This window comes from Heptranchias perlo, chromosome 38, assembly GCF_035084215.1.
Source record: "Heptranchias perlo isolate sHepPer1 chromosome 38, sHepPer1.hap1, whole genome shotgun sequence".
NCBI classification, from domain to species: Eukaryota; Metazoa; Chordata; class Chondrichthyes; order Hexanchiformes; family Hexanchidae; genus Heptranchias; species Heptranchias perlo.
The window spans coordinates 16,314,149-16,339,058 of NC_090362.1; the positions used below are offsets into that span (position 1 = coordinate 16,314,149).

Below are 24,910 nucleotides of genomic sequence, written 5' to 3' on the forward strand. Positions count from 1 at the left end.
CAGCCAGCCGAGCCCGGCCCGGCCCAGCCCGCCGGTGTTCAGGGCAGCCCAATTAGGCCCCTGTTTGCATATGGAAAGGGCCTAATGTTTCAGGCACGGGCCCTGGACGCCTGCACTGGAACATTTACCAATATGGCGGGCGGCGCACTTCCAGCGCCATATTGGATGCTGAGGCGCACGTTTTACGCCTGTAAAATCGACGCGGCTTCAACGAATTTGCAGGCCGCAGAGTCTTGAGATCGTAAGGATTGAAGTAAGGCGCTAGAATTCAGCCAATCACAGTGCTGTGTGACTCCTTAGGTCGGAGAACTGTCATTGGTCTAGGCTTTGAATGATTAGTCACAATAAAGATTACTGTGTCTCCAATGACACCAGTTTGAAGTCAGCTGTAAATATCGTCATCCCCGATGAACTAAACGTTCAACGTTTTAGAGCTGCTTGAATCAGTCTCCTTGTTATGTGAACGTAAACTATAAATGTCCTGGATAACTGCCTGAGGGATTTTAATGGAGAGATGATCAGAAATATTGGGGTATGAAGTTTCTTAATAAGACCATAAGCGATAGGAGCAGGAGTAGGCCACTCGGCCCCTCGAGCCTGCCCCGCCATTCAATGAGATCATGGCTGATCTGATTTTTACCTCAACTCCACTTTCCCGCCCTTTCTCCGTATCCTTTGACTCCCTTGCTGATCAAAAATTTGTCGAACTCAGCCTTGAATGTATTCAATGACTCGGCTCCCACAGCTTTTTGGGGTAAAGAATTCCAAAGATTCCCGACTTATCTACTTGTGCGATCGGATAGTCATTTGAAGCAGAGGGTGACGTGGAAATGGAGAGGACATCTCCACAAAGGTTCCATTAGCCCCTGGGACAGTTCACGAAACCTTTTAGAACGTCATTTCACACACACACACACACACACACACACACACACGGCTCATGGATTGTACCAAGTAATGGCCTCTCGATATGAGTCAGTGAGACTTCACGTACTCACTAATTAGAAATAAACAAGAACAAATGGAGAGCAACAACCTTTTCATTGCTAGATCACTGACCCGGCCTGCGAGACATTGCAATCATGAATCTGTGCCCCATCATTCACCGTACAAGGCTCCACTGGAGTCCCAAACGTACCACGTTACCCATCTGTATATAGAATAGAATCATAGAACGATTCAGCTCAAAAGGAGGCCATTCGTCCCATCGTGCCTGTGCCCTTCCCCCATAGCAGGTGTTGTAGCTTGCTTAGTTTGATGTAGCAACTCAGTTTTGCACGGCTTTCAAGACAAATGGCAAGATAGCTTAAGTTATCAAAGTGTGGCCCTGTGCTGACGGTGCATTTTGTTGATTGGATGAAAGCTCCCTCTAAAATTCTCTCTGATTTTGGTTCTAAAGGGTAATAAAATCACCGTTGCATGCTCTTGCTCAGATTGATCCTCAGACAATCAGCTGCACTTTCCTGTGAGCGAGGGCCTTTGCGTCTATCCACTCTGTTCAGTGACGTTCAGTCTACCAAAGGCTCCACTCCTTCAGCCCTATCGGTTCACAATTAATGAAAACCATTATTAGTGGAGACGAGAACATATCACTGTCCGTAGTGACTCTTATCCCAGAAATGGACAGCCCAGATTTTGTGATTAGCTCTTGGAGAGGGGAAAAAAAAGTCGAAAAGACGATGAGTGGGTCAGAAAAGTCTAGAAACGCACAGCTGGTGTTGGCTTTACTTTGGCAATACGCTATCGATGTCCCCAATGCAGAATCCCACTGGTCTTAATTCTGTGCCTCCAGCAGCATCTGAGATCTAATGGCTCTTGGTGTCTCCTCCCCTATTGGGTTGTCTGGAAAAACAAGGTTAGAGTGGAGCTGGCAGATCGCTGGACACCACTTCAAGAGACTTGAGCGCACAATCCAGGCTGACACTCCCAGTGCAGTACTGAGGGGCTGCTGCATTGTCGGAGGTGCCGTCTTTCGGATGAGACGTTAAACCGAGGCCCCGTCTGCCCTCTCAGGTGCACTTAAAAGATCCCATGGCACTGTTTCGAAGAAGAGCAGGGGAGTTCTCCCCGGTGTCCTGACCAATATTTATCCCTCAACAAACATTGCTAAAAGCAGATTATCTGGTCATTATCTCGTTGCTGTTTGTGGGAGCTTGCTGTGCACAAATTGGCTGCCGTGTTTTCCTACATTATAATAGTGAAATACACATCAAACTGTACTTCATTGGCTGTAAAGTGCTTTGGGATGTCCCAAAGTCATGAAAGGCGCTATATAAATGCAAACACTTTTTTTCTTAGTAGGTACATTATTGCTTTCTGTTATTTTCGATGCCGCCATTGGTATTTGAGATGCTGAACTCAACCCCATTGGTTTCAAACCCTTTGAATACTTATCGGTTTTAACCATGGGATTAAGGAAATTAATCCTTTTGTCTCCCTGTCGGTTTAGAGTAGTTCATGAACTGATTATAATGTCATAAAATGGCACTTAAATTGGAGCTCCATTAGTTTTGCCCCAGAGAACAGCACAAAATTCCATTTTAGTTGAATATATATGAACAGCTCTCGAACCACATACACTTTGCCACTCCCAGGAGTTTTACAGTAACAGCACGCTGAGATATTTAGTGTCAGATTCTACAATACACTAAATTGCCATAGCTCTTAATGCTTCAAAGAACAATTCTAAACTGGCAATAAGCAATGTGTGAAAGGCAAATTGTAGTGTTACATAGCGGTGGCTGTTAATCTCTTTCTGGGATTGCACTCTGCTCCTAACTCCAGCGTCCTAATCCCTCCCATGGCTGAATTGCAGAAATACAGGCTGCATTTAGACCACCATCAGTTCCATTTCACTTCACACCAGTGCTCGAATTGTAAGAGGTAAATCTCCGACCTTTCTCCTGATCGGAAGCCTTGTTCGCCCAGACTGTGTATCAGAAATTCAGGCGCCTGCTCTGCACGATTCTCTGGCTATTAATTTCAAAGCAGCGACTACCTACTGCTGCAAACTCGTAATTTTGAGACCGCTTGCTTCACGTCAAGTTTAAAGTACGTTTATGTAACAAAATATAACTTCCCCTCTCACAGCACGATGAAAGAATGTAATTTGAGTGGACTTAAAGGGGGCTGGGGGCTGGGATTGTACCCTGGGGGCTGGGATTGTACCCTGGAGGCTGGGATTGTACCCTGGAGGCTGGGATTGTACCCTGGGGGCTGGGATTGTATCCTGGGGGCTGGGATTGTACCCTCGGGCTGGGCTTGTACCCTGGGGGCTGGGATTGTACCCTGGGGTCTGGGATTGTATCCTGGGGGCTGGGATTGTACCCTGGGGGCTGGGATTGTACCCTCGGGCTGGGCTTGTACCCTGGGGGCTGGGATTGTACCCTGGGGGCTGGGATTGTACCCTCGGGCTGGGCTTGTACCCTGGGGGCTGGGATTGTACCCTGGGGGCTGGGATTGTACCCTCGGGCTGGGCTTGTACCCTGGGGGCTGGGATTGTACCCTCGGGCTGGGCTTGTACCCTGGGGCTGGGATTGTACCCTCGGGCTGGGCTTGTACCCTGGGGCTGGGATTGTACCCTGGGGCTGAGCTTGTACCCTAGGGGCTGGGCTTGTACCCTGGGGCTGGGATTGTACCCTGGGGCTGGGCTTGTCGCCGGGGGCCAGGTCTTCCTGGGAGTAGTGCTCCAGAACTTGAGTGCATAATCTCAGCTGACACACCAGTACAGTGCCCAGGGAGTGCTGCACTATTGGAGGTGCCTTCCTTCATCTGAGACATTAAGACAAAGGCTATATCTGACTGTTGCAGTGGTTTACGTGCATGATAAAGATCACATGGAACAAGTCGAAGAAAAACAGGCAGTTCTTCCAGTGTTGGGGCCAACCATTCCTTAACCAAAAAAAAAACAGGTTACCTGGTCATTCCTCTGTTTTGCGGGATCTTGTTGTGTGCAAAGTGGCTGGCTGGGTTTGCACACAAAACAACAGTCACTACCCTTCAAGTAATTCACTGTTTACAGAGTGTTTCGGGATGTTTCCGAGAGAGGTGACAGAACCCTGTATAAAGGCAAGTCTTTATTTTCTTTTTCCTTCAAATGGCCAGAGTTTGTTTGAATTTGGAAATTTCTTTGGCGTTTATCCCGATGAGGATTGGCCTCTGTATTACAGACGGAAAACGGTTTATGTCAACATAATAGAACGACACTTCCAGGAGTTGCTATTTAAGGGACAGTGTAACAAGTCCTTTTTGTTTTGCACCAGTTGTGAAAGATTTCCAGATTTCCAACAATTTTCACCAAATCATTTTCCTGCCCTCACCCTCCCTTAATGTGATGGCCACATCTAGTTATGTTTAGCAGCCTTGGCTACAACTGGTTTGTGACACCAGTGCATCCAAGACAAAGGGAAGCTGACATTTGTTTATGAAATGACTGTGGTGAATTGAAGCCTTTGGGATGTGCCCTCTCTCGATTAACACAGCTCTTCATCCTCGTCCAGTCCTGGCGATTGTTCCTGATGTCTGTAGCTTTTCTCAACCTTAATTAGATTTTCATTTATCATCACTCCTTGGCTCATGTCCTAAAAACATTCCGACTCCTGTTTTCTCCTTTCACGTCTATTTGTTTTAAATCTTCCACCATGCACATTTTCAGAAGGGATTTTACTTTTTTTTAATGCGATCAAAGGAAAATGGGAGCGTTTATCTGAAATGGTTGAAAAAAGCAGCTTGCACAATCCCTATAAAACCACCCCATGTTGTGCGGTGCTAACAGTTGAAGGGAAAGGGAATGAAAAGCATTTCGCACTTTACTCTCAGAGGAAGCTTTTAGATTTGTTCTCTGCCTCTTGATGCTCCTCGTTTGTTGTTTCACGCCCTTTTTTATGTCCTTCCCTATAGCTCTTGCATCCTTCTTTGTGCATGTTGGACTCCATGAGGTGTTTCAAATGTCAAAAGGATTCGACAGGGTAGACACGGAGAAACTATTTCCTCTGCTGGGGGGATCTCAAGAACGAGGGGACGTAACCTTAAAATTAGAGCTGGGCCGTTCAGGAGTGAAATCAGGAAGCCCTTTTTCACACAAAGGCTACCAGAAATCTGGAACCCTCTCCCCCGAATATACAAACAACCTAATATAACGTGTCATTTGCTGTCTTTCTCTTCCTTCTGGATGTTTTTATGTTTCTGCCTCTCTCTCTCTGTTTTTTTTTGGTTGTTTGTATATTCGGTGGCCCTGTAGGTAACACCTCTCTGTCTGCACACTGTGATTGCCTTGGCAACGGGCAGTTGGAAAGACTATCTGTAATCACCAGGTATTGTTCTGTGATTTATAAATGCGAAGGGTTCGAGGATTTCATTTCCACATTCACCTGAGGAAGGAGGAAGCCTCCGAAAGCTTGTGAATTTCAAATAAAATTGTTGGACTATAACTTGGTGTTGTAAAATTGTTTACAATTGTCAACCCCAGTCCATCACCGGCATCTCCACATCATGATCTAATTGAATGGTGGAGCAGGCTTGAGGGGCCTACTGCTGCTCCTACGATGTCTTCTTCCAATCCTGGAGCTCTCTAGACTGATCTCAGAATAAGATATTAACCGTACTATACCTTGACTATTAATAAGAAAGCCTTGTATTTATATAGTGTCTTATCATGTCACCCAGATACATCTCAAAGCAGCTGACATACTATGAATTGCTTTGAACTACTGAGTCTGTTGTTATGTAGGCAAACATGGCGGCCATTTTGCACACAGCAAAATACCAGAAACAACAATGAGACGAGTTAATCTATTAAAGGTTCATTGTGAAATGTTTGGCCGATTTAAAGTTTGTTCATTTTCCAACGTTTGTTATGATTTATAATTTTTCTAGAATTGTACAAGATTCTACAAATGAACAGTTTTAAAACAAATTAAAACAGAAAATGCACAGCAGGTCTGACAGCTTCTGAAAGAGGAAAGAGAGGAGAATTTTTCAGATGCAGACAGTGAATTCCTTTCTAACATAAAGTCCCACCCAAAGCATTAATCTGCCTTGTTCCTTTAGATTCTCACTGACCTGCGGTATATTTCCAATTTTCTTTTTGCCTCCTGTTTCAAGGAAAACTTGCTCAGTTTGAACGATGGTGGATTTTGAAACTCAGCAGCATTTCAGGAGCATAAGGAGGCCATTCAGCCCCTCGAGCTTGTTCCGCCATTCAATTAGATCATGGCTGATCCGTATCTAAAATCCATCTACCCGCCTTGGTTCCGTAGCCCTTAATACCCTCGGCCGAACAAAAATCTGTCGGTCTCGGTTTTGAAATTTTCAATTGACCCCCCAATCTCAGCGGCTTTTTGGGGGAGAGAGTTCCAGATTTCCACTCCCCTTTACATGAAGAAATGCTTCCTGATGTCGCCCCTGAATGGCCTAGCATGACACTTGTCATGCGATGGGGGGGGAAGGAGGGCCAATTGTAACACATTTCAGATTACATGAGGACGTCTGTCCTTGGTAGACGGATGGATTGTGGGTAATTCCCTTCCAAACTGCTGACATGGTTTAATTAAGATTCTGCTTTGACCAGACGGGTCCCTATGGGGAGGCTTGTGATTATATTAGAATGAATCACTGCGTCGATTTTTAGAGACTTGAAGGACACAAATTCATTTAAAACATGTTATTATATTTAAGCTTAATTTAAACATATGAACATTTCAATGCAGACGGATTTGCAATTACCATAATCCAGTGTCGTTAGATATGTCATTCATAAAAACCTTTAAAAATAAACTGAGGGATTGAAAGTGACATAATGCATATTAACAGAAGTCAGCAGGAGCCAGATTCCCCTTCTGTTTATGCACAAGCTTTTATTAAACGACAAGTAAGGTTTGAAATCAGTAACAGAAACCTGAACAATGTAATAACTTTCAGATGCCGTTTCAATTAAAAACTAAAATTATAGGTTGATCATGAAAAGTAGTCGCTGTTAAAATGGCCGGGAATGTAAAGCTGGCTTTAGAAGATAACAGATCATAGAATCATACAGCACAGAAGGGGGCCGTTCGGCCCATCGTGCCTGTGCCGGCTCTTTGAAAGAGCTATCCAATTAGTCCCGTTCCTCTGCTCTTTCCCCACAGCCCTGCAAATTTTTACCTTCAAGTATTTATCCAATTCCCTTTTGAAAGTTACTATTGAATCTGCTTCCACCGCCCTTTCAGGCAGTGCATTCCAGATCATCACAACTCGCTGTGTAAAAAAAGATTCACCTCATCTCCCCCTCTGGATCTTTCACCAATTATCTTAAATCTGTGTCCCCTGGTCACCGACCCTCCTGCCACTGGATACAGTTTCTCCTTATTTGCTCTCTTCAAAACCCCTCAACAGTTTTGAACACCTCGATTAAACCTCCCCTTAACATTTCAAGGTCACCTGGCTGATATTTCTGTGAGGAAAAGTGTCTGATGTAGAGACTTAGAAGAGAGAGGGTACCGTACAGTCACATCAGGTCCACAGTGAATAGGAATGTTTTTAATGTAAAGCAGCTTGTAGCTTTGTCGTCTCTGAGACAACCTGTGCATCAGTTGGGCTGCACGCGAGGGATGTCAAATAGAGGCAAAAAGCTTACCTGAGGGCAGGCTGTAGACTCCGTGTAACTATGTAAAGCATCCGCGACCGTATGCTGTAATTATGTTATTGAACAAAGCACTCAAACAGCTCTGCTCTGTATTTCTACCATGTCTCGTGACCCTCCAAGCAAAGGTCAATGGTGCGTTAGGTAACCTGGAATCTACTGCACTCCCAGAGGAATATTCATTGGGGCTGCTCACTGAGGCAGAGATTATTAAATACGTGCAATCTTTGGAACAAAATGTTGATCAACTTACAGCTCTTAAAACATCTGCCACTCCAAAGCTCAAAATCACTGATTTGTTGTCGAACTAATTATAACATTAATGACCGTCTTTACAAGTCTTGTACATCATCAGCATAATGTCAGGCACTTGGGCAGAATTACATTGCATTTGAAAGAAAGAGGAACGACTTGCAGTTTACCATGTCTCTTGGAAATATCCCAAAGCAATTCACGTGGAGTGAAGTCCAGTGATTGTTGTTATTTCGGCAAACACAGCAGTCAATAGCACTCAGCGTTCTCCCACAAACACCAAGAGGCAAAGGAGCAGTAAATTTATTTTCGGTGATGTTGTTTGAGGGTGAACGTTGGTCAGGACACAGGGAGAACTCCCTGCTTTTCATCAATTCGTGCCATGGGATCGTTAACACCCGCCAAAACCATCTTAACATCTCATTTGAAGTTGCCGCCTCTCATAATGCAGCACTCCCTCACTATTGCACTTCAGTGGAGCTCAGCTGTGATGCCCTCCACAGTTAACTAGCCAGGCCCCACACACACACACACACACACACACACACACACACCTTTCACGACCTTTGGATGTCCCAAAGCAGTTTACAGCCAATAAAGTACTTTCAAAGTGTAGTCACTGTTGTAATGTAGGAAACATGGCATCCAAATTAAGCACAGCAAGATCCCACAAACAGCAATGTGATAATGACCAGATAATCTCTGTTTTAGTGATGTTGGTTGAGAGATAAATATTGGCCAGGACACTGGGGAGAACTCCCCTGCTTTTTTTCAAAATAGTGCCATGGGATCTTTTACATCCACTTGAGAGGGCAGACGAGGCCTTGGTTTAACCAAAATTCCGAAAGACGGCATCTGACAGTGCAGCACTCCCTCAGTAATTTTGATGCTCTTAATGATGGGGATGGAGAGTATGGATGGTAATACAGTCCATGATTTCACATTACTAATGCTGGGAATGTACAATTAATGTTATTTAGCATCAGTGCATCAGGAATAGAATTTAATCCAATATATTTACTGATCTGAGCTCGAGGAGCCCAAGGCTTTGGAACATTAACAACACTGAAAGCCATGTTTTATGCCCTTGGAATTGTGAGAAAGAAAATAAGGATAGCTGACAGTAGCTTGCAACACATTTGACACGGGGGATTGTCCAGGGATGAAAACTAAAAATAAATAATAATGCATTGTCATTCCTTAATGAGAATTACAAAATCAGACTCGACTGGAACTATGATCAGTAATTGCTAACGTCCTGGTTTATGTCACATGGATGATAGGGACTGTGGAACTGTTGGATGTTAATCCTTCTGAATGCAAAACTCGTTAGGGACTGGAATTGGCGAGAGTTATTAGTCACATAATCATTTCTGTAAACAAATTACTAGCCAGACCTAAGTGAGCAGACATCTGATTAGGAGATCATCGTACAGCATGCAGTTGCTGTTTCAAAGGCTTAATAAAAACTTCTTGAAATGTGCAACTTTTCCTCTAATGCAATTCAGGTCGTTTTGTCATTTAATTTTGAATTTTCGTGAACCACCAGATCGATTATGACATGACATTTGGTGGTTCCATCCATTTGGTTTGTAATTGTTCAAGCCTGTTGTACTTTTTCATGGGCCCGCGATTCTGCTGCTAGAACAAGGGAGCTGGATTTAACGATGTGAGCAGAGCTATCTGATGGACAGACGCCATTCTCCCAGAGTAGAAACCAAACAAGTGCCAGTGTAAAAGCAAGTCGAGACTGACCTCAGTCTCACCAGCTCCAAGATGCAGCAACAGCAATGATACTTAGGTTTGAGTCCTTTAGGGTAATAATCTCAGCTGTGGCTCGGTTGGTAGCTCTCTCACCACTTAGTCAGAAGGTCATGGGTTCGAGCCCCACTCCAAGAGACTTTGAGTATAAAAGCAAGGCTGATACTCCCAGTGCAGTACAGAGGGAATGCTGCACTGTCAAAGGTGCCGTCTTTCGAATGAGATGTTAAACCAAGGCCCCCTCTGCTCTCTCAAGGTGGATGTAAAAGATCCTGTGGCATTATTTCAAAGAAGAATAGAGGAGTTCTCCCTGATTTCCTGGCCAATATTTATCCCTCAATTAACATCACTAAAACTGATTATCTGGCCATTATCGCATTGCTGTTTGTGGGATCTTGCTGTGCATGTTTCCTACATTACAAGAGTGACTACACTTCAAATGCACTTCATTGGCTGTAAAGCACTTTGGAATGTCCTGGGGTGGTGAAAAGTGCTATATGAATGCAAGTTCTTTCTTGCTTTCTCCCAGCTGTAAAGTAACTACTCGAAGTGGCTTCAGTCTAGTCCTAAGGGGACCACACAATTTACAGCAGAAAACACCCATAACTTGGCACTAAATTGGGCCCGTCACTTGGAAAGGACACAGAAGTGGCTGATGTGAGAAATGGTAATGTTGCGCTGATGCTGCAGGCATGGCTGTGCTGAGGTTGAGGGAGAAAGTGTTGGGCTGGAACATCTGGCCAGTTGTGGACCTGACCTGCAAAGGATTGATGCTACCTTTGGGTGCCTGAAGAAAATGGCCTCCAAACTCTAATAATGACCTGACCACACAAAAAATTAACAAAAAAATAATTTACTCTACTTAAATCAGGAACTTTCTTATCTCTTGTACCCTACAACACTTAATCTGCTTTTATATTGTTGCGATGTCAGCTGCTAACATTCGAGTCTTACGTGAAGGTCTTTTCCTGTCCGTCATTTTATGTTTGTTCGTAACCTAAAATGTTTGTACCCACTTCATTGCAGCAAAGCTTTTTGCTATTCGCTCATGGGATGTGGGCGTCGCTGGCAAGGCCAACATTTATTGCCCATCCCTAATTGCCCTTGAGAAGGTGGTGGTGAGCCGCCTTCTTGAACTGCTGCAGTCCGTGTGGTGAAGGTTCTCCCACAGTGCTGTTAGGAAGGGAGTTCCAGGATTTTGACCCAGCAACGATGAAGGAACGGCGATATATTTCCAAGTCGGGATGGTGTGTGACTTGGAGGGGAATGTGCAGGTGGTGTTGTTTCCATGTGCCTGCTGCTCTTGTCCTTCTAGGTGGTAGAGGTCGCAGGTTTGGGAGGTGCTGTCGAAGAAGCCTTGGCGAATTGCTGCAGTGCATCCTGTGGATGGTACACAATGCAGCCACAGTGCGCCGGTGGTGAAGGGAGTGAATGTTTAGGGTGGTGGATGGGGTGCCAATCAAGGGGGCTGCTTTGTCCAGGATGGTGTCGAGCTTCTTGAGTGTTGTTGGAGCTGCACTCATCCAGGCAAGTGGAGAGTATTCCATCACACTCCTGACTTGTGCCTTGTAGATGGTGGAAAGACTTTGGGGAGTCAGGAGGTGAGTCACTCGCCGCAGAATACCCAGCCTCTGACCTGCTCTTGTAGCCACAGTATTTATATGGCTGGTCCAGTTAAGTTTTTGGTCAATGTTGACCCCCAGGATGTTGATGGTGGGGGATTCGGCGATGGTAATGCCGTTGAATGTCAAGGGGAGGTGGTTAGACTCTCTCTTGTTGGAGATGGTCATTGCCTGGCACTTGTCTGGTGCGAATGTTACTTACCACTTATCAGCCCAAGCCTGGATGTTGTCCAAGTTTTGCTGCATGCAGGCTCGGACTGCTTCATTATCTGAGGGGTTGCAAATGGAACTGAACACTGTGCAATCATCAGCGAACATCCCCATTTCTGACCTTATGATGGAGGGAAGGTCATTGATGAAGCAGCTGAAGATGGTTGGGCCTAGGACACTGCCCTGAGGAACTCCTGCAGCAATGCCCTGGGGCTGAGATGATTGGCCTCCAACAACCACTACCATCTTCCTTTGTGCTCGGTATGACTCCAGCCACTGGAGAGTTTTCCCCCTGATTCCCATGGACTTCAATTTTACTAGGGCTCCTTGGTGCTACACTCGGTCAAATGCTGCCTTGATGTCAAGGGCAGTCACTCTCACCTCACCTCTGGAATTCAGCTCTTTTGTCCATGTTTGGACCAAGGCTGTAATGAGGTCTGGAGCCGAGTGGTCCTGGCGGAACCCAAACTGAGCATCGGTGAGCAGGTTATTGGTGAGTAAGTGCCGCTTGATAGCACTGTCGATGACACCTTCCATCACTTTGTTGATGATTGAGAGTAGACTGATGGGGCGGTAATTGGCCGGATTGGATTTGTCCTGCTTTTTGTGGACAGGACACACCTGGGCAATTTTCCACATTGTCGGGTAGATGCCAGTGATGTAGCTATACTGGAACAGCTTGGCTAGAGGCGCGGCTAGTTCTAGAGGTTTGTTGAGTCAGATCTGCATGCTGGAACTACAGAACAATATTGTAAAATGATGACACTGACTTTATTATCATTTGTTACAGTAAGTGTATCCCAGCCAGATTCCCAGTGTTCAGCTGCTACAATTTGGACACACACGATGATATCATGATACAATTAACATGGTACTTTTTAAAAAATGCTTTACTGGTTGTTATTGTTTTTGTATCTTCACACTCAGTCCCTTGGAGAATAGTGTGAAGTAGAAGGATTCGCATAACGGTTAACAGTCTGTCAGGCCGTGACATAAACGCTATTTCCATGGCCGTAACCGTCTTTATACCAGACGATAGGGTGGTTAGTCTAGACGGCGTGGGGGTTTCTGGGCTCTCTGGTCTCTGCTCGACGGGACTGTCTGGAGCCCCGGTCTCCGCTCGACGGGACTGTTTGGAGCCCCGGTCTCCACTCGCCGGGACTGTCTGGGGCCCCGGTCTCCACTCGCCGGGACTGTCTGGAGCCCCGGTCTCCACTCGCCGGGACTGTCTGGAGCCCCGGTCTCCGCTCGCCGGGACTGTCTGGAGCCCCGGTCTCCGCTCGCCGGGACTGTCTGGGGCCCCGGTCTCCGCTCGCCGGGACTGTCTGGGGCCCCGGTCTCCGCTCGCCGGGACTGTCTGGGGCTCCGGTCTCCGCTCGCCGGGACTGTCTGGGGCCCCGGTCTCCGCTCGCCGGGACTGTCTGGAGCCCCGGTCTCCGCTCGCCGGGACTGTCTGGGGCTCAGGTCTCCGCTCGCCGGGACTGTCTGGAGCCCCGGTCTCCACTCACCGGGACTGTCTGGAGCCCCGGTCTCCGCTCGCCGGGACTGTCTGGGGCTCAGGTCTCCGCTCGCCGGGACTGTCTGGAGCCCCGGTCTCCACTCACCGGGACTGTCTGGAGCGAGGGTTGGAACCCTGCACCTTCTGACCCAGAGGCGTGAATGCGACCACTAAACCAATGGCTCACTCCATCCACTGCCGGTAATCTGAAATAAAAACAGAAGATGGTGTAAATACACTGCAGGTCAGTCAGCACCTGAAAGCACAAGGACAGATTGATGAGTTGAGACCGATTAGCGGAACCAGGGAGGGTCTGTACTGATCTTTTCCTTTTCCATTTGCTGACGGACCTGCTGTATATTTCTGGCACTTGTTGTTTTTTCAGAATACTAGTATGTAATGATGTGTAACACTAAATAAGTGATTGATTAATAAAGGTACGATGAATATGCTCTCTGCTATGGTCTGGCTGTCTGCTTAATATGCTGATAAGAAGGGATCTGTCAGCCTTTGCTGTCTCCCCTGCCATATCCATCCATTAACTCACTGATTTACCATCTCCCCAGGTCTCCAAAGAGGGACAGGCCCCAGAGTTGAACTAATTACACCTCCATGTACCGTGGGATGCTTTCATCTCACTTAACCTGAGGAGAAAATGAGGCATCGATTCCACTTCATGCCGTGTGAGCTGAATTTAGATAAGCCAAAAACGGGTCCTGTATTATCACTTCCCCCTCATCATATGACAGGCTGATAATGGTATCAGAACGAGCGAGCGTGGCATTGAAAGTTTAGTGTTTCGATAAGCGCAATCCTTTACACAGCGAGAGGTTAGGATCTGGAATGCACTGCCAGAGGGGGTGGTGGAGGCAGATTCAATCACGGCCTTCAAAAGGGAACTGGATAAGTACTTGAAAGGAAAAAATTTGCAGGGCTACGGGGATAGGGCAGGGGGAGTGGGACTAGCTGGATTGCTCTTGCATAGAGCCGGCGCGGACTCGACGGGCCGAATGGCCTCCTTCTGTGCTGTAACCTTTCTATAATCCTAACCTTAGAAAGTGGAAATGGCCTGACAGCAGATACACGGTGTCTTTGCCAGTGGTGAGTGGGATTATGTTTCTGATCAGATACAATAATCGCTTTATTTAAAGTGAGAGCAGTCTGTGTACGCATAAACACAGGATCAATTTAGCATTCAGTGCACGGAACTCTACTCATTACAGACTTCCCAACCCCCCTCTCCCCCCCCAGGGCAGCTTTCATTGTCCTTACCTTCCAGTCCGAACAGAAAAAATTAATTTAAAATATTTTTTCTGCTTTGATGCAACTTTTAAAATATATCTGTGTGTTAAAGTCATGCAGAGTCGGTTTTCGCAATGACCGTGTTAACACATTCGACTATTTTAAGGAAGGCCATTTGTTTTTAATGGGTTAACCTTTTGGATAAAGCAGCAGGTGGAGGAGTCTCGTGTGAACATTTAATACTGAAACCACCCGGCCCTGATTTCAAGCTGTGTTTAACTTAAAGGGATTGGGAGAAGAAAAATTAATATGACAAGCAATTTAAAATGAGATGAAAAAAAATCGTGGTGAGACACAGGATATGGGGTAGTAATTTCTCTTTGCACGTGTCCCTTCATGCAGATATTACGGGGGGGAAATCCCCTGGATTTTCAGCGATTGGACTCCAGAGTCACTGCATGGCATATAAACGCTCACATTCCATGAGTCAGTCAAAGGTCACTTTAAGTTGGGGTATGCAATGAAAAAAAAGAACGAATTTTGATTTCTATAGCGCCTTTCATGACCTCAGGATGTCACAAAGCTCTTTACAGCCAATTAAGTACATTTGAAGTGTGCTCACTGTTGTAATGTAGGAAACGCTGCAGCCAATTTGCACACAGCAAGCTCCCACAAACAGCAATGTGATAATGACCAGATAATCTGTTTTAGTGATGTTGGTTGAGGGATAAATATTGGCCAGGACACCAGGGAGAACTCCCCTGCTCTTCTTCAAAATAGTGCCATGGGATCTTTTAAGTCCACCTGAGAGGGCAGACGGGGCCTTAGTTTATCATCTCAATTGAAAGACAGCACCTCTGACAGTACAGCACTCCCTTAGTACTGCACTGGGAGTGTCAGCTATGGATTATGTGCTCAGGTCTCGAGAGTGGGACTTGAACCTGTGACCTTCATAACTCAGAGGCAAGAGTGCTACCCACTGAGCCACAGCAGAAAGGGGAGTCTTGATCCAGCAAGCCTGGTACTGCCCAACTGGCCACTGTTATACTGTGGGACCCATTCTCAAAAGCTGATCCTGGGAGGCTCAGCTTGGCAGCCAAAAATTATCTCCCCACTAGGTCTCCCTCATTCCTGACCTCTGCGACCGTATATTTGTATGTGTTGCAATCGAATTGGGGCCAGTCAGTAACGGCAAGATTATATAATGATTCTGAATACAATCAGGAGACTATTTAAGGTCAGTTCAAATTACTAATCCCATTTCTTCCTTTGGGGAAACAGTGAAAGTCAGAAGTCTAATTGATGGATAGAGAGAAAACATAGTTTTTAAGGATTGAGAGTTACACGTCAAAATTATGAGGTGTTTTGGCAGAGTAGGTTGGAAGAAACTTTCCACTGGCAGAAGGTTTGGTAACCAGAGGACACAGATTTAAAATAATTAGCAAAAAAAACAAAGAGGAGATGAAGAGAATTTTTTTTTACTCAGTGAGTTGTTGTGATCTGGAATGCATTGTCTGAAAGGGCGGTGGAAGCAGATTCAATAGTAACTTTCAAAAGGGAATTGGATAAATACTTAAAAAGGAAAAATTTGCAGGGCCAAGGGGATAGAGCCAGGGAGTGGGACTAATTGGATAGCTCTATCAGAGAGCCAGTATAGACATGATGGGCTGAATGGCCGCTATCTGTGCTGTATGATTCTATAATTAATGCATCCCATGGTACCAGTTGAAGAATGTCTCGACCAACATTCATCCCTCAACCAACACGCCCAAAACACATTGACTGTCTTTGATCTTATTGCTATTTGTGGGATTTTGCTGTGTGTAGAATGGCTGCCATGTTTGTTCACATAACAACAGTAACTAAACTTCAAAAATAATTTATTGGCTGTGAAGCACTTTGGGACATCCTGAGGATGTAAATGCAGGTGATATCCTGGACTAGTTTCAATCTCTTAAGTTGGGGGGGGGGTCGAAGAGGAATTTCCCAGATTTTCTTTTCCCAAATTGGCCTTGGGTTTTAAAGCTGTTTTTTTTGCCTCTCCCAGGAGGTCACATGGTTTCGGGTGGGGCGTATATTGTTACACACAAGGTTTCACAATTGTGTGGGACAGGCTGGATGGACCAGAGGGTCTTTTTCTGTCCCTCATTGTCTGTAAGTTCCTACAAGATGCCCACTGAGGAAACCTTTGCCGTTTTGTGCATCTTCTCGCTGGGCCAGAGGGCGCTCTCTCCTTTCTCAAATGTCGGAATTAGGACCTTGAACTTTCAAGATATTAGTTGTGCTCAGATAATAGGCTACAAAAGAAAGTTGAAGTAATAAGAACATATCATTAATTAATCAGGTTTCCAGCCTTTGTAGTTTTTCTTCTGTTCTTTATTTAGATGATTAATTGTCCCTCATTGAAATATAAATTCTGGGCAGTTAAAATCCCACATTTTCCTCATTGTTTGAGGAATGTAGCATTGTTTTGAAATGAGATGCCCTTTTTTTTCATAAAACAGGTTTGTTGCCATGGTAACTTTCTTAAGGGTCTTAATTAACCTCCCTTCCCCCACATCCCCATGTCCAGCCCTATTCTGCCAGTTTATTACCAGCTGTTGCTAAGCAAGGGCTGTGTTGTAGCGACCAAGAGAGGTGAACTGACAAAGCATTTATTGTGCGTCCAAGAATGGAAAGTGCAATAATAAACGTGGCAGGAAGCCCAAGCCTTTGGCGATCAACTGATAGTCTGCTGCTGTGCGGCTGGAGAAGGCTATTCTGTTTGCAGAAATTGAGGAGGGAGTTTACTGCCAGACTCACCTTCCAAAAACCACCTTACTAACGCCGCTTGCCAAGAAATAGATGCTTGAAATGTTGCATCTGTGCAATGATTGGGTTAGTGGGTTGTTTGCTTTGTATAAGCTCAAGTGTGCTAGCGGTCGACAGGAACAAGACTGTTGCTATTGTGAACCCAAATCAATATTTGATCCCAGTGGTAACTAGGCAGAGGCTGCTTGGCAACCTTTCAGAGAGAGGCTGAGGAAGTGGCAAGGCCACACCAGTGAGCTGGCTACTGTGTGCCTTGGGTACTCTACGGACGAGGAAAGGGGACCGTAAGTCCCAGGTTTACGATGGACGTTTGATTTTAGGAGGAGGCTGGTTTATGGTCGGAATGCGTCAAATGGCCGCATACTACAGGCCCCATACAGCAACTGTGAGTATTTGGAAAGGAAATTAAACTTGACCTGTACAGAAAACTCTCCAGTCCTACCAGTACTTAAGGGAGTTGTCTCTTAATCTTTGAGTTTTGGTGCCCAACTGTTGCATCATTTTGTATCAACATAGATGTAGTACTTAAATAATGAGTTGATTCACGTATAGGGTTGCCAACTCTCCAGGATTGCCCTGGAGTCTCCAGGAATTGAAGATTAATCTCCAGGACACTGCTGCGAGCAAAAACCCGGGAGAAAAATCAATGGGGCGTTAAAGATAAAATCGTATGTTTTTTTTTCTATTTTTTTCGAACGCTTCTGTTTATTAATTATAAAAATATTGGACATGGGGAAAAATGACTGACAGTCAAGAATCATCCAATTGGGTAACGAAAACTCTCCCGATTGGCCGTGGGAAGGCGGAGCGCCGTGAGGATGGACATGTTGGGCGACCAATGGTGGGAGTGTTGTGGGGGGGGGGCGCGGGTCAGTTGGAGGCTGGAGGTCATGTGATGAAACCTTCAGGACTGTGTCCAACCAGAGCTGGCAACCCTATTCATGTAGGAGTCATCAGATTAACATAAGCTTATGCCTCAAATTGCTGAAAGAGTAATGTTCCAGAAATGCCTCTAATTGATGGCTTCACACTGAATTGTAACCTTCCTATCTCCTAGAAGCATTTACAAAATGTGATCTGCAATAAAAATATAGACCAATAAAACGTGCTCCCTTTGAGAGTGCGGCTTCCTGGCTGGGATCACTGAATTTAGACCAGCATTTCAGGTACAGATCCCTCGTCAGATCTGGGAGCTGGGAAATAATTGAGTCTGTTCATGGGACTGAGCAAAATGATGGTCGAAGAGAGAGAACAAGAGGCAAGAGTCAGATATACTGCGTCCGAGCATGAAAGGGCAGTTAATCGCTAAAAGTAATTTTTTCTTTTCGCAAAGCTGTAACGGGATAATAAAAAAAGTGCAGGATGATATGCAAATGTGATCTTACTAAGGTGGTGAAAAGGCTTCACAAAGACAAATGGAGAGGTTCAGGGCTGGGCAGGGCGACCAAGGCTTGATTCCCCATTTGGCTCTAATCTCGCCCTCAGCCAGTGATTTTCAGTGATGTTGGTTGAGGGATAAATATTGGCCCAGGACACCGGGGAGATCTCCTCCGCTCTTCTTGTGGCCATGGGATCTATTCCGTCCACCTGAGAGGGCAGACGGGGCCTCGGTTTAACGTCGCCTCCGGAAGACGGCACCTCCGACAGTGCAGCACTCCCTCAGTACTGCACTGGGGCTCCGATGGTGGGAGTGCTGCCAACTGAGCCCCAGGTGATATTCACTGGTCCATTTTAGGTGTGGAATCCAAATAAGAAAAGTTGTGCTTTGATTGAGCGGCTGGGAGCTCGTTCCAAACATTCTTCCTTCCAGCCTATTGTGGCGCTCTATTCAAAATATTGATGCTGTAGCGTCATAGTAATGGCGGCTCAATCATTGCCTTGATTTTCTCTCATGAAGTTCTACTCCATGTTGGGTTATCTCATCTGTGGTCCGGGCAACAAGGTGACAACCCTGTGAGACAACTCGTTAATGGGTTAAGAAGGGTTCAAATGCAATCTGTAACACATATAAAGAAGCTGTGGTACTAATTTATTTTCCGTGAAGTTAATATTTTGCTTTGTCCGACCGGTATTCTTTATTCCTTTCTAGCTTCAGCAGGACAGAGTTAGTCTTCCATCCTACGATGCACTGGCTCAAATACTCCCGGAGTATGACTACCTCTTCCGTGTTACTAATCCAAAGGAGAAGCAAAAGAGGGAACAGCCTCCGTCAGTCAGAGCTCCCAATCCTCTTCAGACCCAACAGGCCGCTCTGCTCTCTCAGAAAAGGTGGAGTTCCCTTTTAGCCTGGCTAACCATTAATTTCATTGTAGATGCTTGCAGGATGGCTAACCAGTCTGTGGGCAGACAAACCACTCGAAAGCAGAAGGAAAGAAGTTGCATTTATATAGCGCCTTTCACGACCCCAGGACGTCCCAAAGCGCTTCACAGCCAATGAAGCACTTTTGAAGTGTAGTCACTGTTGTAATGTAGGAAACGCAGCAGCCAATTTGCGCACAGCAAGATCCCACAAACAGCACTCTGTTAATGACCAGATAATCTGTTTTAGTGATGATGGCTGAAGGATAGATATTGGTCTGATAAATATTTATCTGGTTACGCTGCTGTGAAGCACCTTGGGACATTTTACTACCTTAAAGGTGCTATATAAATTCAAGTTGTTGTATCTCCTTGGCCGAGCTTTTGGTCAACACTCCCACTATGGCTTGGTGTCCTCTTCTTCTGTCCCTGTGTAGGGCCTTGCGATGTCTTTTTATGTTGAAACGACATAGGTTGTTATAGTCTTAATCCAAACCAGTTTAAATATCTTCCTTCTTGTCTACAGGGAGCCGACAATTGAGGACCATGTTGAAAACCAGGAAATCACACATCATGAAGCCCAGGTGAGTAGAGTGTACTGAATAGACTGACACATGCTTTATACAGGCTGCCAGTGCCTTGATGGGTTAAACGGCAATCTCTCAGCGGGGCAAATTCTTTTTTGCCCTTTTAGTAATCTTTTGTGCATGCCATTTCCTGGACTTGTGTGTACATCAGGTACTGCATAGCCGTGGTTCAGAGGCACGGCGTTGTGAGTTCAGAGTCCCACTCCAAAGACTTGAGCACAAAATCCAGGCTGACACTCCTAGTGCAGTATTGAGGGAGTGCTGCACTGCTGGAGATGCTGTCTTTCAGATGAGACATTGAACTGAGGCTCTGTCTGCCCTCTCAGGTGGAAATCAAAGATCCCATGGCAATATTTTGAAGAAGAGCGGGGGAGTTCTCCCCGGTGTCCTGGCCAATATTTATCCCTCAACCGACATCACCAAAACAGATTATCTGGCCATTATCACATTGCTGTTTGTGGGATCTTGCTGTGCACAAATTGGCTGCCGTGTTTCCTACACTTCAAAAGTACTTCATTGGCTGAAAAGCACTTTGGGACGTCCTGGGGTTGTGAAAGGTGCTATATAAATGCAAGTCTTTATTTTTTCATACATACCAGATATTGGATTCTGCACACATTTGGACATCAAATATTATACTTACACACATGTAACTATTTGTATTCTGTACGCGGGCACTGTAGGGATGGTAGGTAGGATACAGCTGATACAGTTACAGACCTAGAGACTGTTTACAATGGGGTCGATTTTACCAGTTAGCTCTCCTGGTACAGAGGACTGCGCAACGGGAGCGCAGACTGGGAGTTCGAGCATGGGTGTGCCTGCTTTGCAGCCCTCGTGCTTTTCGGTCCGTTTTGATTTTAACGGACGCAAAATCGGGAGGGCCACAAAATCAGGGCGCACTGACCATTGTGCGAGTCTGTACAACGGGGAGCGCGAGCTGGTTACATTTACCTCATCGTTTTCACTCCAAATTGGTTCTGGGATGAAGCCTGCTTCAGAGGCTGGTTTACTTTGTGCTGGTAACTCCCCCTCTGAGCTTGGAATAAAATCCGATTCCAGGCATTTTTGCCTTTGAGAGAGGTGCAGCCGACCCCAGTCGCTCGGTTCCCCCCCGACCCCACCTCAATCAGCTGCACCCCTGCACAACCCGACCTGCAGGGGGCCCAGCAGCGTCGAGGATTTGGGTTGCCAACTCAAGCTGGACCTATTCCTGGAGGTTTCATCCGCCTCCAACTGCCCAGTCAAACAGCCTACTTTTTTTCCCCATCTCCAATATTTATATAACTAATAAATGGAAATATCAAAGAAAGTGGGAAGAAAAACACCAGAAGTGTCCAGGAGATAAATCTTTAATTTCCGGAAACACCAGGACAATCCTGGAGAGTTGGCAACTCTTTCGAGGACCCATGAAAATGGTTGGCTTGAGGCCTCCTGTTCGTACTCTGATCTACAGGCCTCAGTTGAGGTCAAGGTGCCTGATGAGGCTGCACCTGATACCAGCACCTGGAGGTCACTCTCCCGAGTCAGCAATAAAAAGAAATGATAATGAACGATACCTTCAGGCAGATGTTGAATCCATTACCAGCCTCCTGTTACCAGTGTAAACGAGGCACACAATTTATCTCTATTCTGTCCAAGAGAATTGGCTTAATTAGTTTAATTAATTAATTTCAGTGTAAACCTAATTTGATTGCCAGCCCTGGGAAGTGAAATCCGTTCCAAGCTGATGCAGTACAGTGATAACTGAATGTACATGCAGGGGATTATTTAAATGAGCACTGAATTCATCGAACCTTTTTTTTGGGGGGTTATTTAGAAGCACTAAATGTCGCAATTTGTCGGAAGCTGCTTTTGCCTTGCTCCCAATCAACTTTTCTGGGACACCAAACAACAACAACATTTGCATTTATATAGCGCCTTTAACGTGGCCCCCGTCACAAACTCCGTTCTCTGGCCACCGATTCCATCACCCTCCCTCCACTGCCTCAGGCTGAAACCTCAACGTCCTATTTGACCCTGAGCTGAGCTGAACTGCCGACCCCATATCCTCTCCATCGCCAAGACCGCCTACTTCCACCTCCGTAACATTGCCCCTCTCTGCCCCTGCCTCAGCTCATCTGCTGGTGAAACCCTCATCCTGCCTTTGTTACCTCTAGACTGGACAATTCCAATGGTCTCCTGGCCGGCCTCTCACTTGCATCCTTCGTAATCTTGAGCTCATCCAAAACTCTGCTGCCCGTATCCTAACTCGCACCATGTCCCGTTCTCCCATCACCCCTGTTCTCGCTGACCTGCATTGGTTCCCGTTTTGGCAACACCTCGATTTTAAATTCTCATCCTTGTTTTCAAATCTCTCCACGGCCCTCGCCCCTCCCTATCTCTGTAACCTCCTCCAGCCCTGCAACCCTCAGATCTCTGTGTTCCTCCAATTCTTGCCTCTTGCGTATCCCTGATTTTAATCGCCCCACCATTGGCCGTGCTTCATCCGCCTAGGCCCTAAGCTCTGGAATTCCCTCCCTAAACCTCTCCGCCTCTCTACATCTTTGACCTCCTTTTAAGACGCTCCTTAAAACCTAACTCCCTGCCCAAGCTTTCGGCCACCTGTCCTAATATCTCCTTATGTGTCTCGGTGTCAAATTTTGTTTTGTTACGCTCCTGTGAAGTGCCTTGGGGACGTTAAAGGCGCTATATGAATGCAAGTTGTTGTTGTTGCTGTTAAAGTGCGTCCAGTATTCCCAGGCACCAACATCCAGGCTTGGGCTGATAAGTGGCAAGTAACATTCGCGCCAGACAAGTGCCAGACAATGACCATCTCCAACAAGAGAGAGTCTAACCACCTCCCCTTGACATTCAACGGCATTACCATCGCCGAATCCCCCACCATCAACATCCTGGGGGGGTCACCATTCCAGAAACTTAACTGGACCAGCCATATAAATACTGTGGCTACAAGAGCAGGTCAGAGGCTGGGTATTCTGTGGCGAGTGACTCACCTCCTGACTCCCCAAAGCCTTTCCACCATCTACAAGGCACAAGTCAGGAGTGTGAGGGAATACTCTCCACTTGCCTGGATGAGTGCAGCTCCAACAACACTCAAGAAGCTCGACACCATCCAAGACAAAGCAGCCCGCTTGATTGGCACCCCATCCACCACCCTAAACATTCACTCCCTTCACCACCGGCGCACTGTGGCTGCAGTGTGTACCATCCACAGGATGCCAAGGCTTCTTTGACAGCACCTCCCAAACCCGTGACCTCTACCACCTAGAAGGACAAGGGCAGCAGGGACATGGGAACAACACCACCTGCACGTTCCCCTCCAAGTCACACACCATCCCGACTTGGAAATATATCGCCGTTCCTTCATCGTCGGTGGGTCAAAATCCTGTAATTCCCTTCCTAACAGCACTGTGGGAGAACCTTCACCACACGGACTGCAGCGGTTCAAGAAGGCGGCTCACCACCACCTTCTCGAGGGCAATTAGGGATGGGCAATAAATGCCGGCCTCGCCAGCGACGCCCACATCCCATGAACGAATAAAAAAAAAAGATAAAGCTGGAAGTCAATTTAATTTGGCCAGCAGATGGATAAGTAGGATTTGTCGAAATCTCGCGTTGACTTGATTTTGATGCTTTTTCTTGTTACTTTTTACCAATTACTTTCACATCTACCTTTGTGCTATTGTCTGTGAGGCTGCCATTTTTCTGCTTCCTCCCGCCCCGAATGCCTGTTTCAGACTGGGCACTGTAGGGGAGATTTTCCACTTGGTTCTCCCACACTAACTGCTGGGAGCTCATGTCGGGAATGTGTACAGGCCCATCGCATGATTTTATTAAGGCATCCAGATCCTCCCTTGTCCCTCACATTGAACAAACTCTGCTTTGTATCTTGGTCCTCTGTCGAAGCGATGGCCAAATCAGAGTAGCTCACATCGAAGTACAAAATAAAACGTGCCTCGTGTTATTAATATGTTGAAAGACTGCGGAGGTTGTTCAGTGAGAGCTGCAGCAAGGCAGCCGCGCAGGCACATTGTAGAAGGTTACATGCTGCCCTCTGCCATCCTGACTGTGAAATCAAAGATTTTTTACACTGAGAAGGAATCTTATTAATTCCAGCCGCAGAAGCAACTCCCTCTTCCAAAGGAGCAGCTGCTTTGCGCCTTTTTTTGGGTGTGTTTGAGTGAGGTGCAGCTGATCGCAAACAGACGGTTTTCCTGCCAATGGCTGAGCTTATAAACAGGAAGAGATTTTTGCACTAGCCCAGGCTTTCTAACTGGTCGGGCGGCCGACTGGAAACGGGGCTGATTGCGATCCCAGCGCACTGCATGGGATGAGTAGGTGACCCACATAACGTCCGAGGCTCGTCATCATCACTGACCTGGTTAAGTGTCAGTCGTGGCTCAGTGGGTCGCAGTCTCCCCTCTGGAGTCAGCAGGTTGTGGGTTCAAAGACCCACTCTGGAGACGTTGAGCCCAAAATCCAGGCTGACACTCTAGTGTAGTGCTGGACTGTCAGAGGTGCTGTCTTTTGGAGGAGACGTTAACCCCGTCTGCCCCCTCAGGTGGACGTAAAAGATCCCACAGCCCTATTGGAAGGAGAGCGGGGAGTTCTGGCCAATATTTATCCCTCAACCAACATCAGTAAAACAGATAATCTGGTCATGATCACATTGCTGTTTGTGGGACCTTGCTGTGTGCAAATTGGCTGCCGTGTTTCTTACATTACAACAGTGACAACACTTCAAGAAATGGTTGTAAAGAGCTTTGGGACATCCTGAGGCTCTATATAAATGCAAATCTTTACTTTCTTCCTGAATGATAAGGAACGATATCGATGCAAGTTTTCTCTTCAGTCTAACCAGCCTGTAGGACTCGTATATAACAGTTGTTTTGGCTTCACGTCATCAGTTCAATGGTTAAGCTGTGGAGTCTGATTATAAGCAGCAGCTGCTGAGACAGCCTGAGACATTGATATGACAGTGATGTGAGATAATATCTTGTACCTCATT

At 46.2% G+C, this 24,910-nt stretch overlaps 1 protein-coding gene across 1 annotated transcript in view; it reads left to right on the forward strand.

The window, feature by feature from the left end:
• Positions 1 to 24,910, forward strand: part of ccdc33 (coiled-coil domain containing 33) — a 220,256-nt gene that overhangs the window by 165,288 nt on the left and 30,058 nt on the right. Inside the window, exons 14-15 of the mRNA XM_067973542.1 lie at positions 19,104 to 19,282; positions 19,839 to 19,896. Of these exons, the coding sequence (XP_067829643.1) occupies positions 19,104 to 19,282; positions 19,839 to 19,896 (237 nt within the window). The remainder of the gene's footprint in view (positions 1 to 19,103; positions 19,283 to 19,838; positions 19,897 to 24,910) is intronic.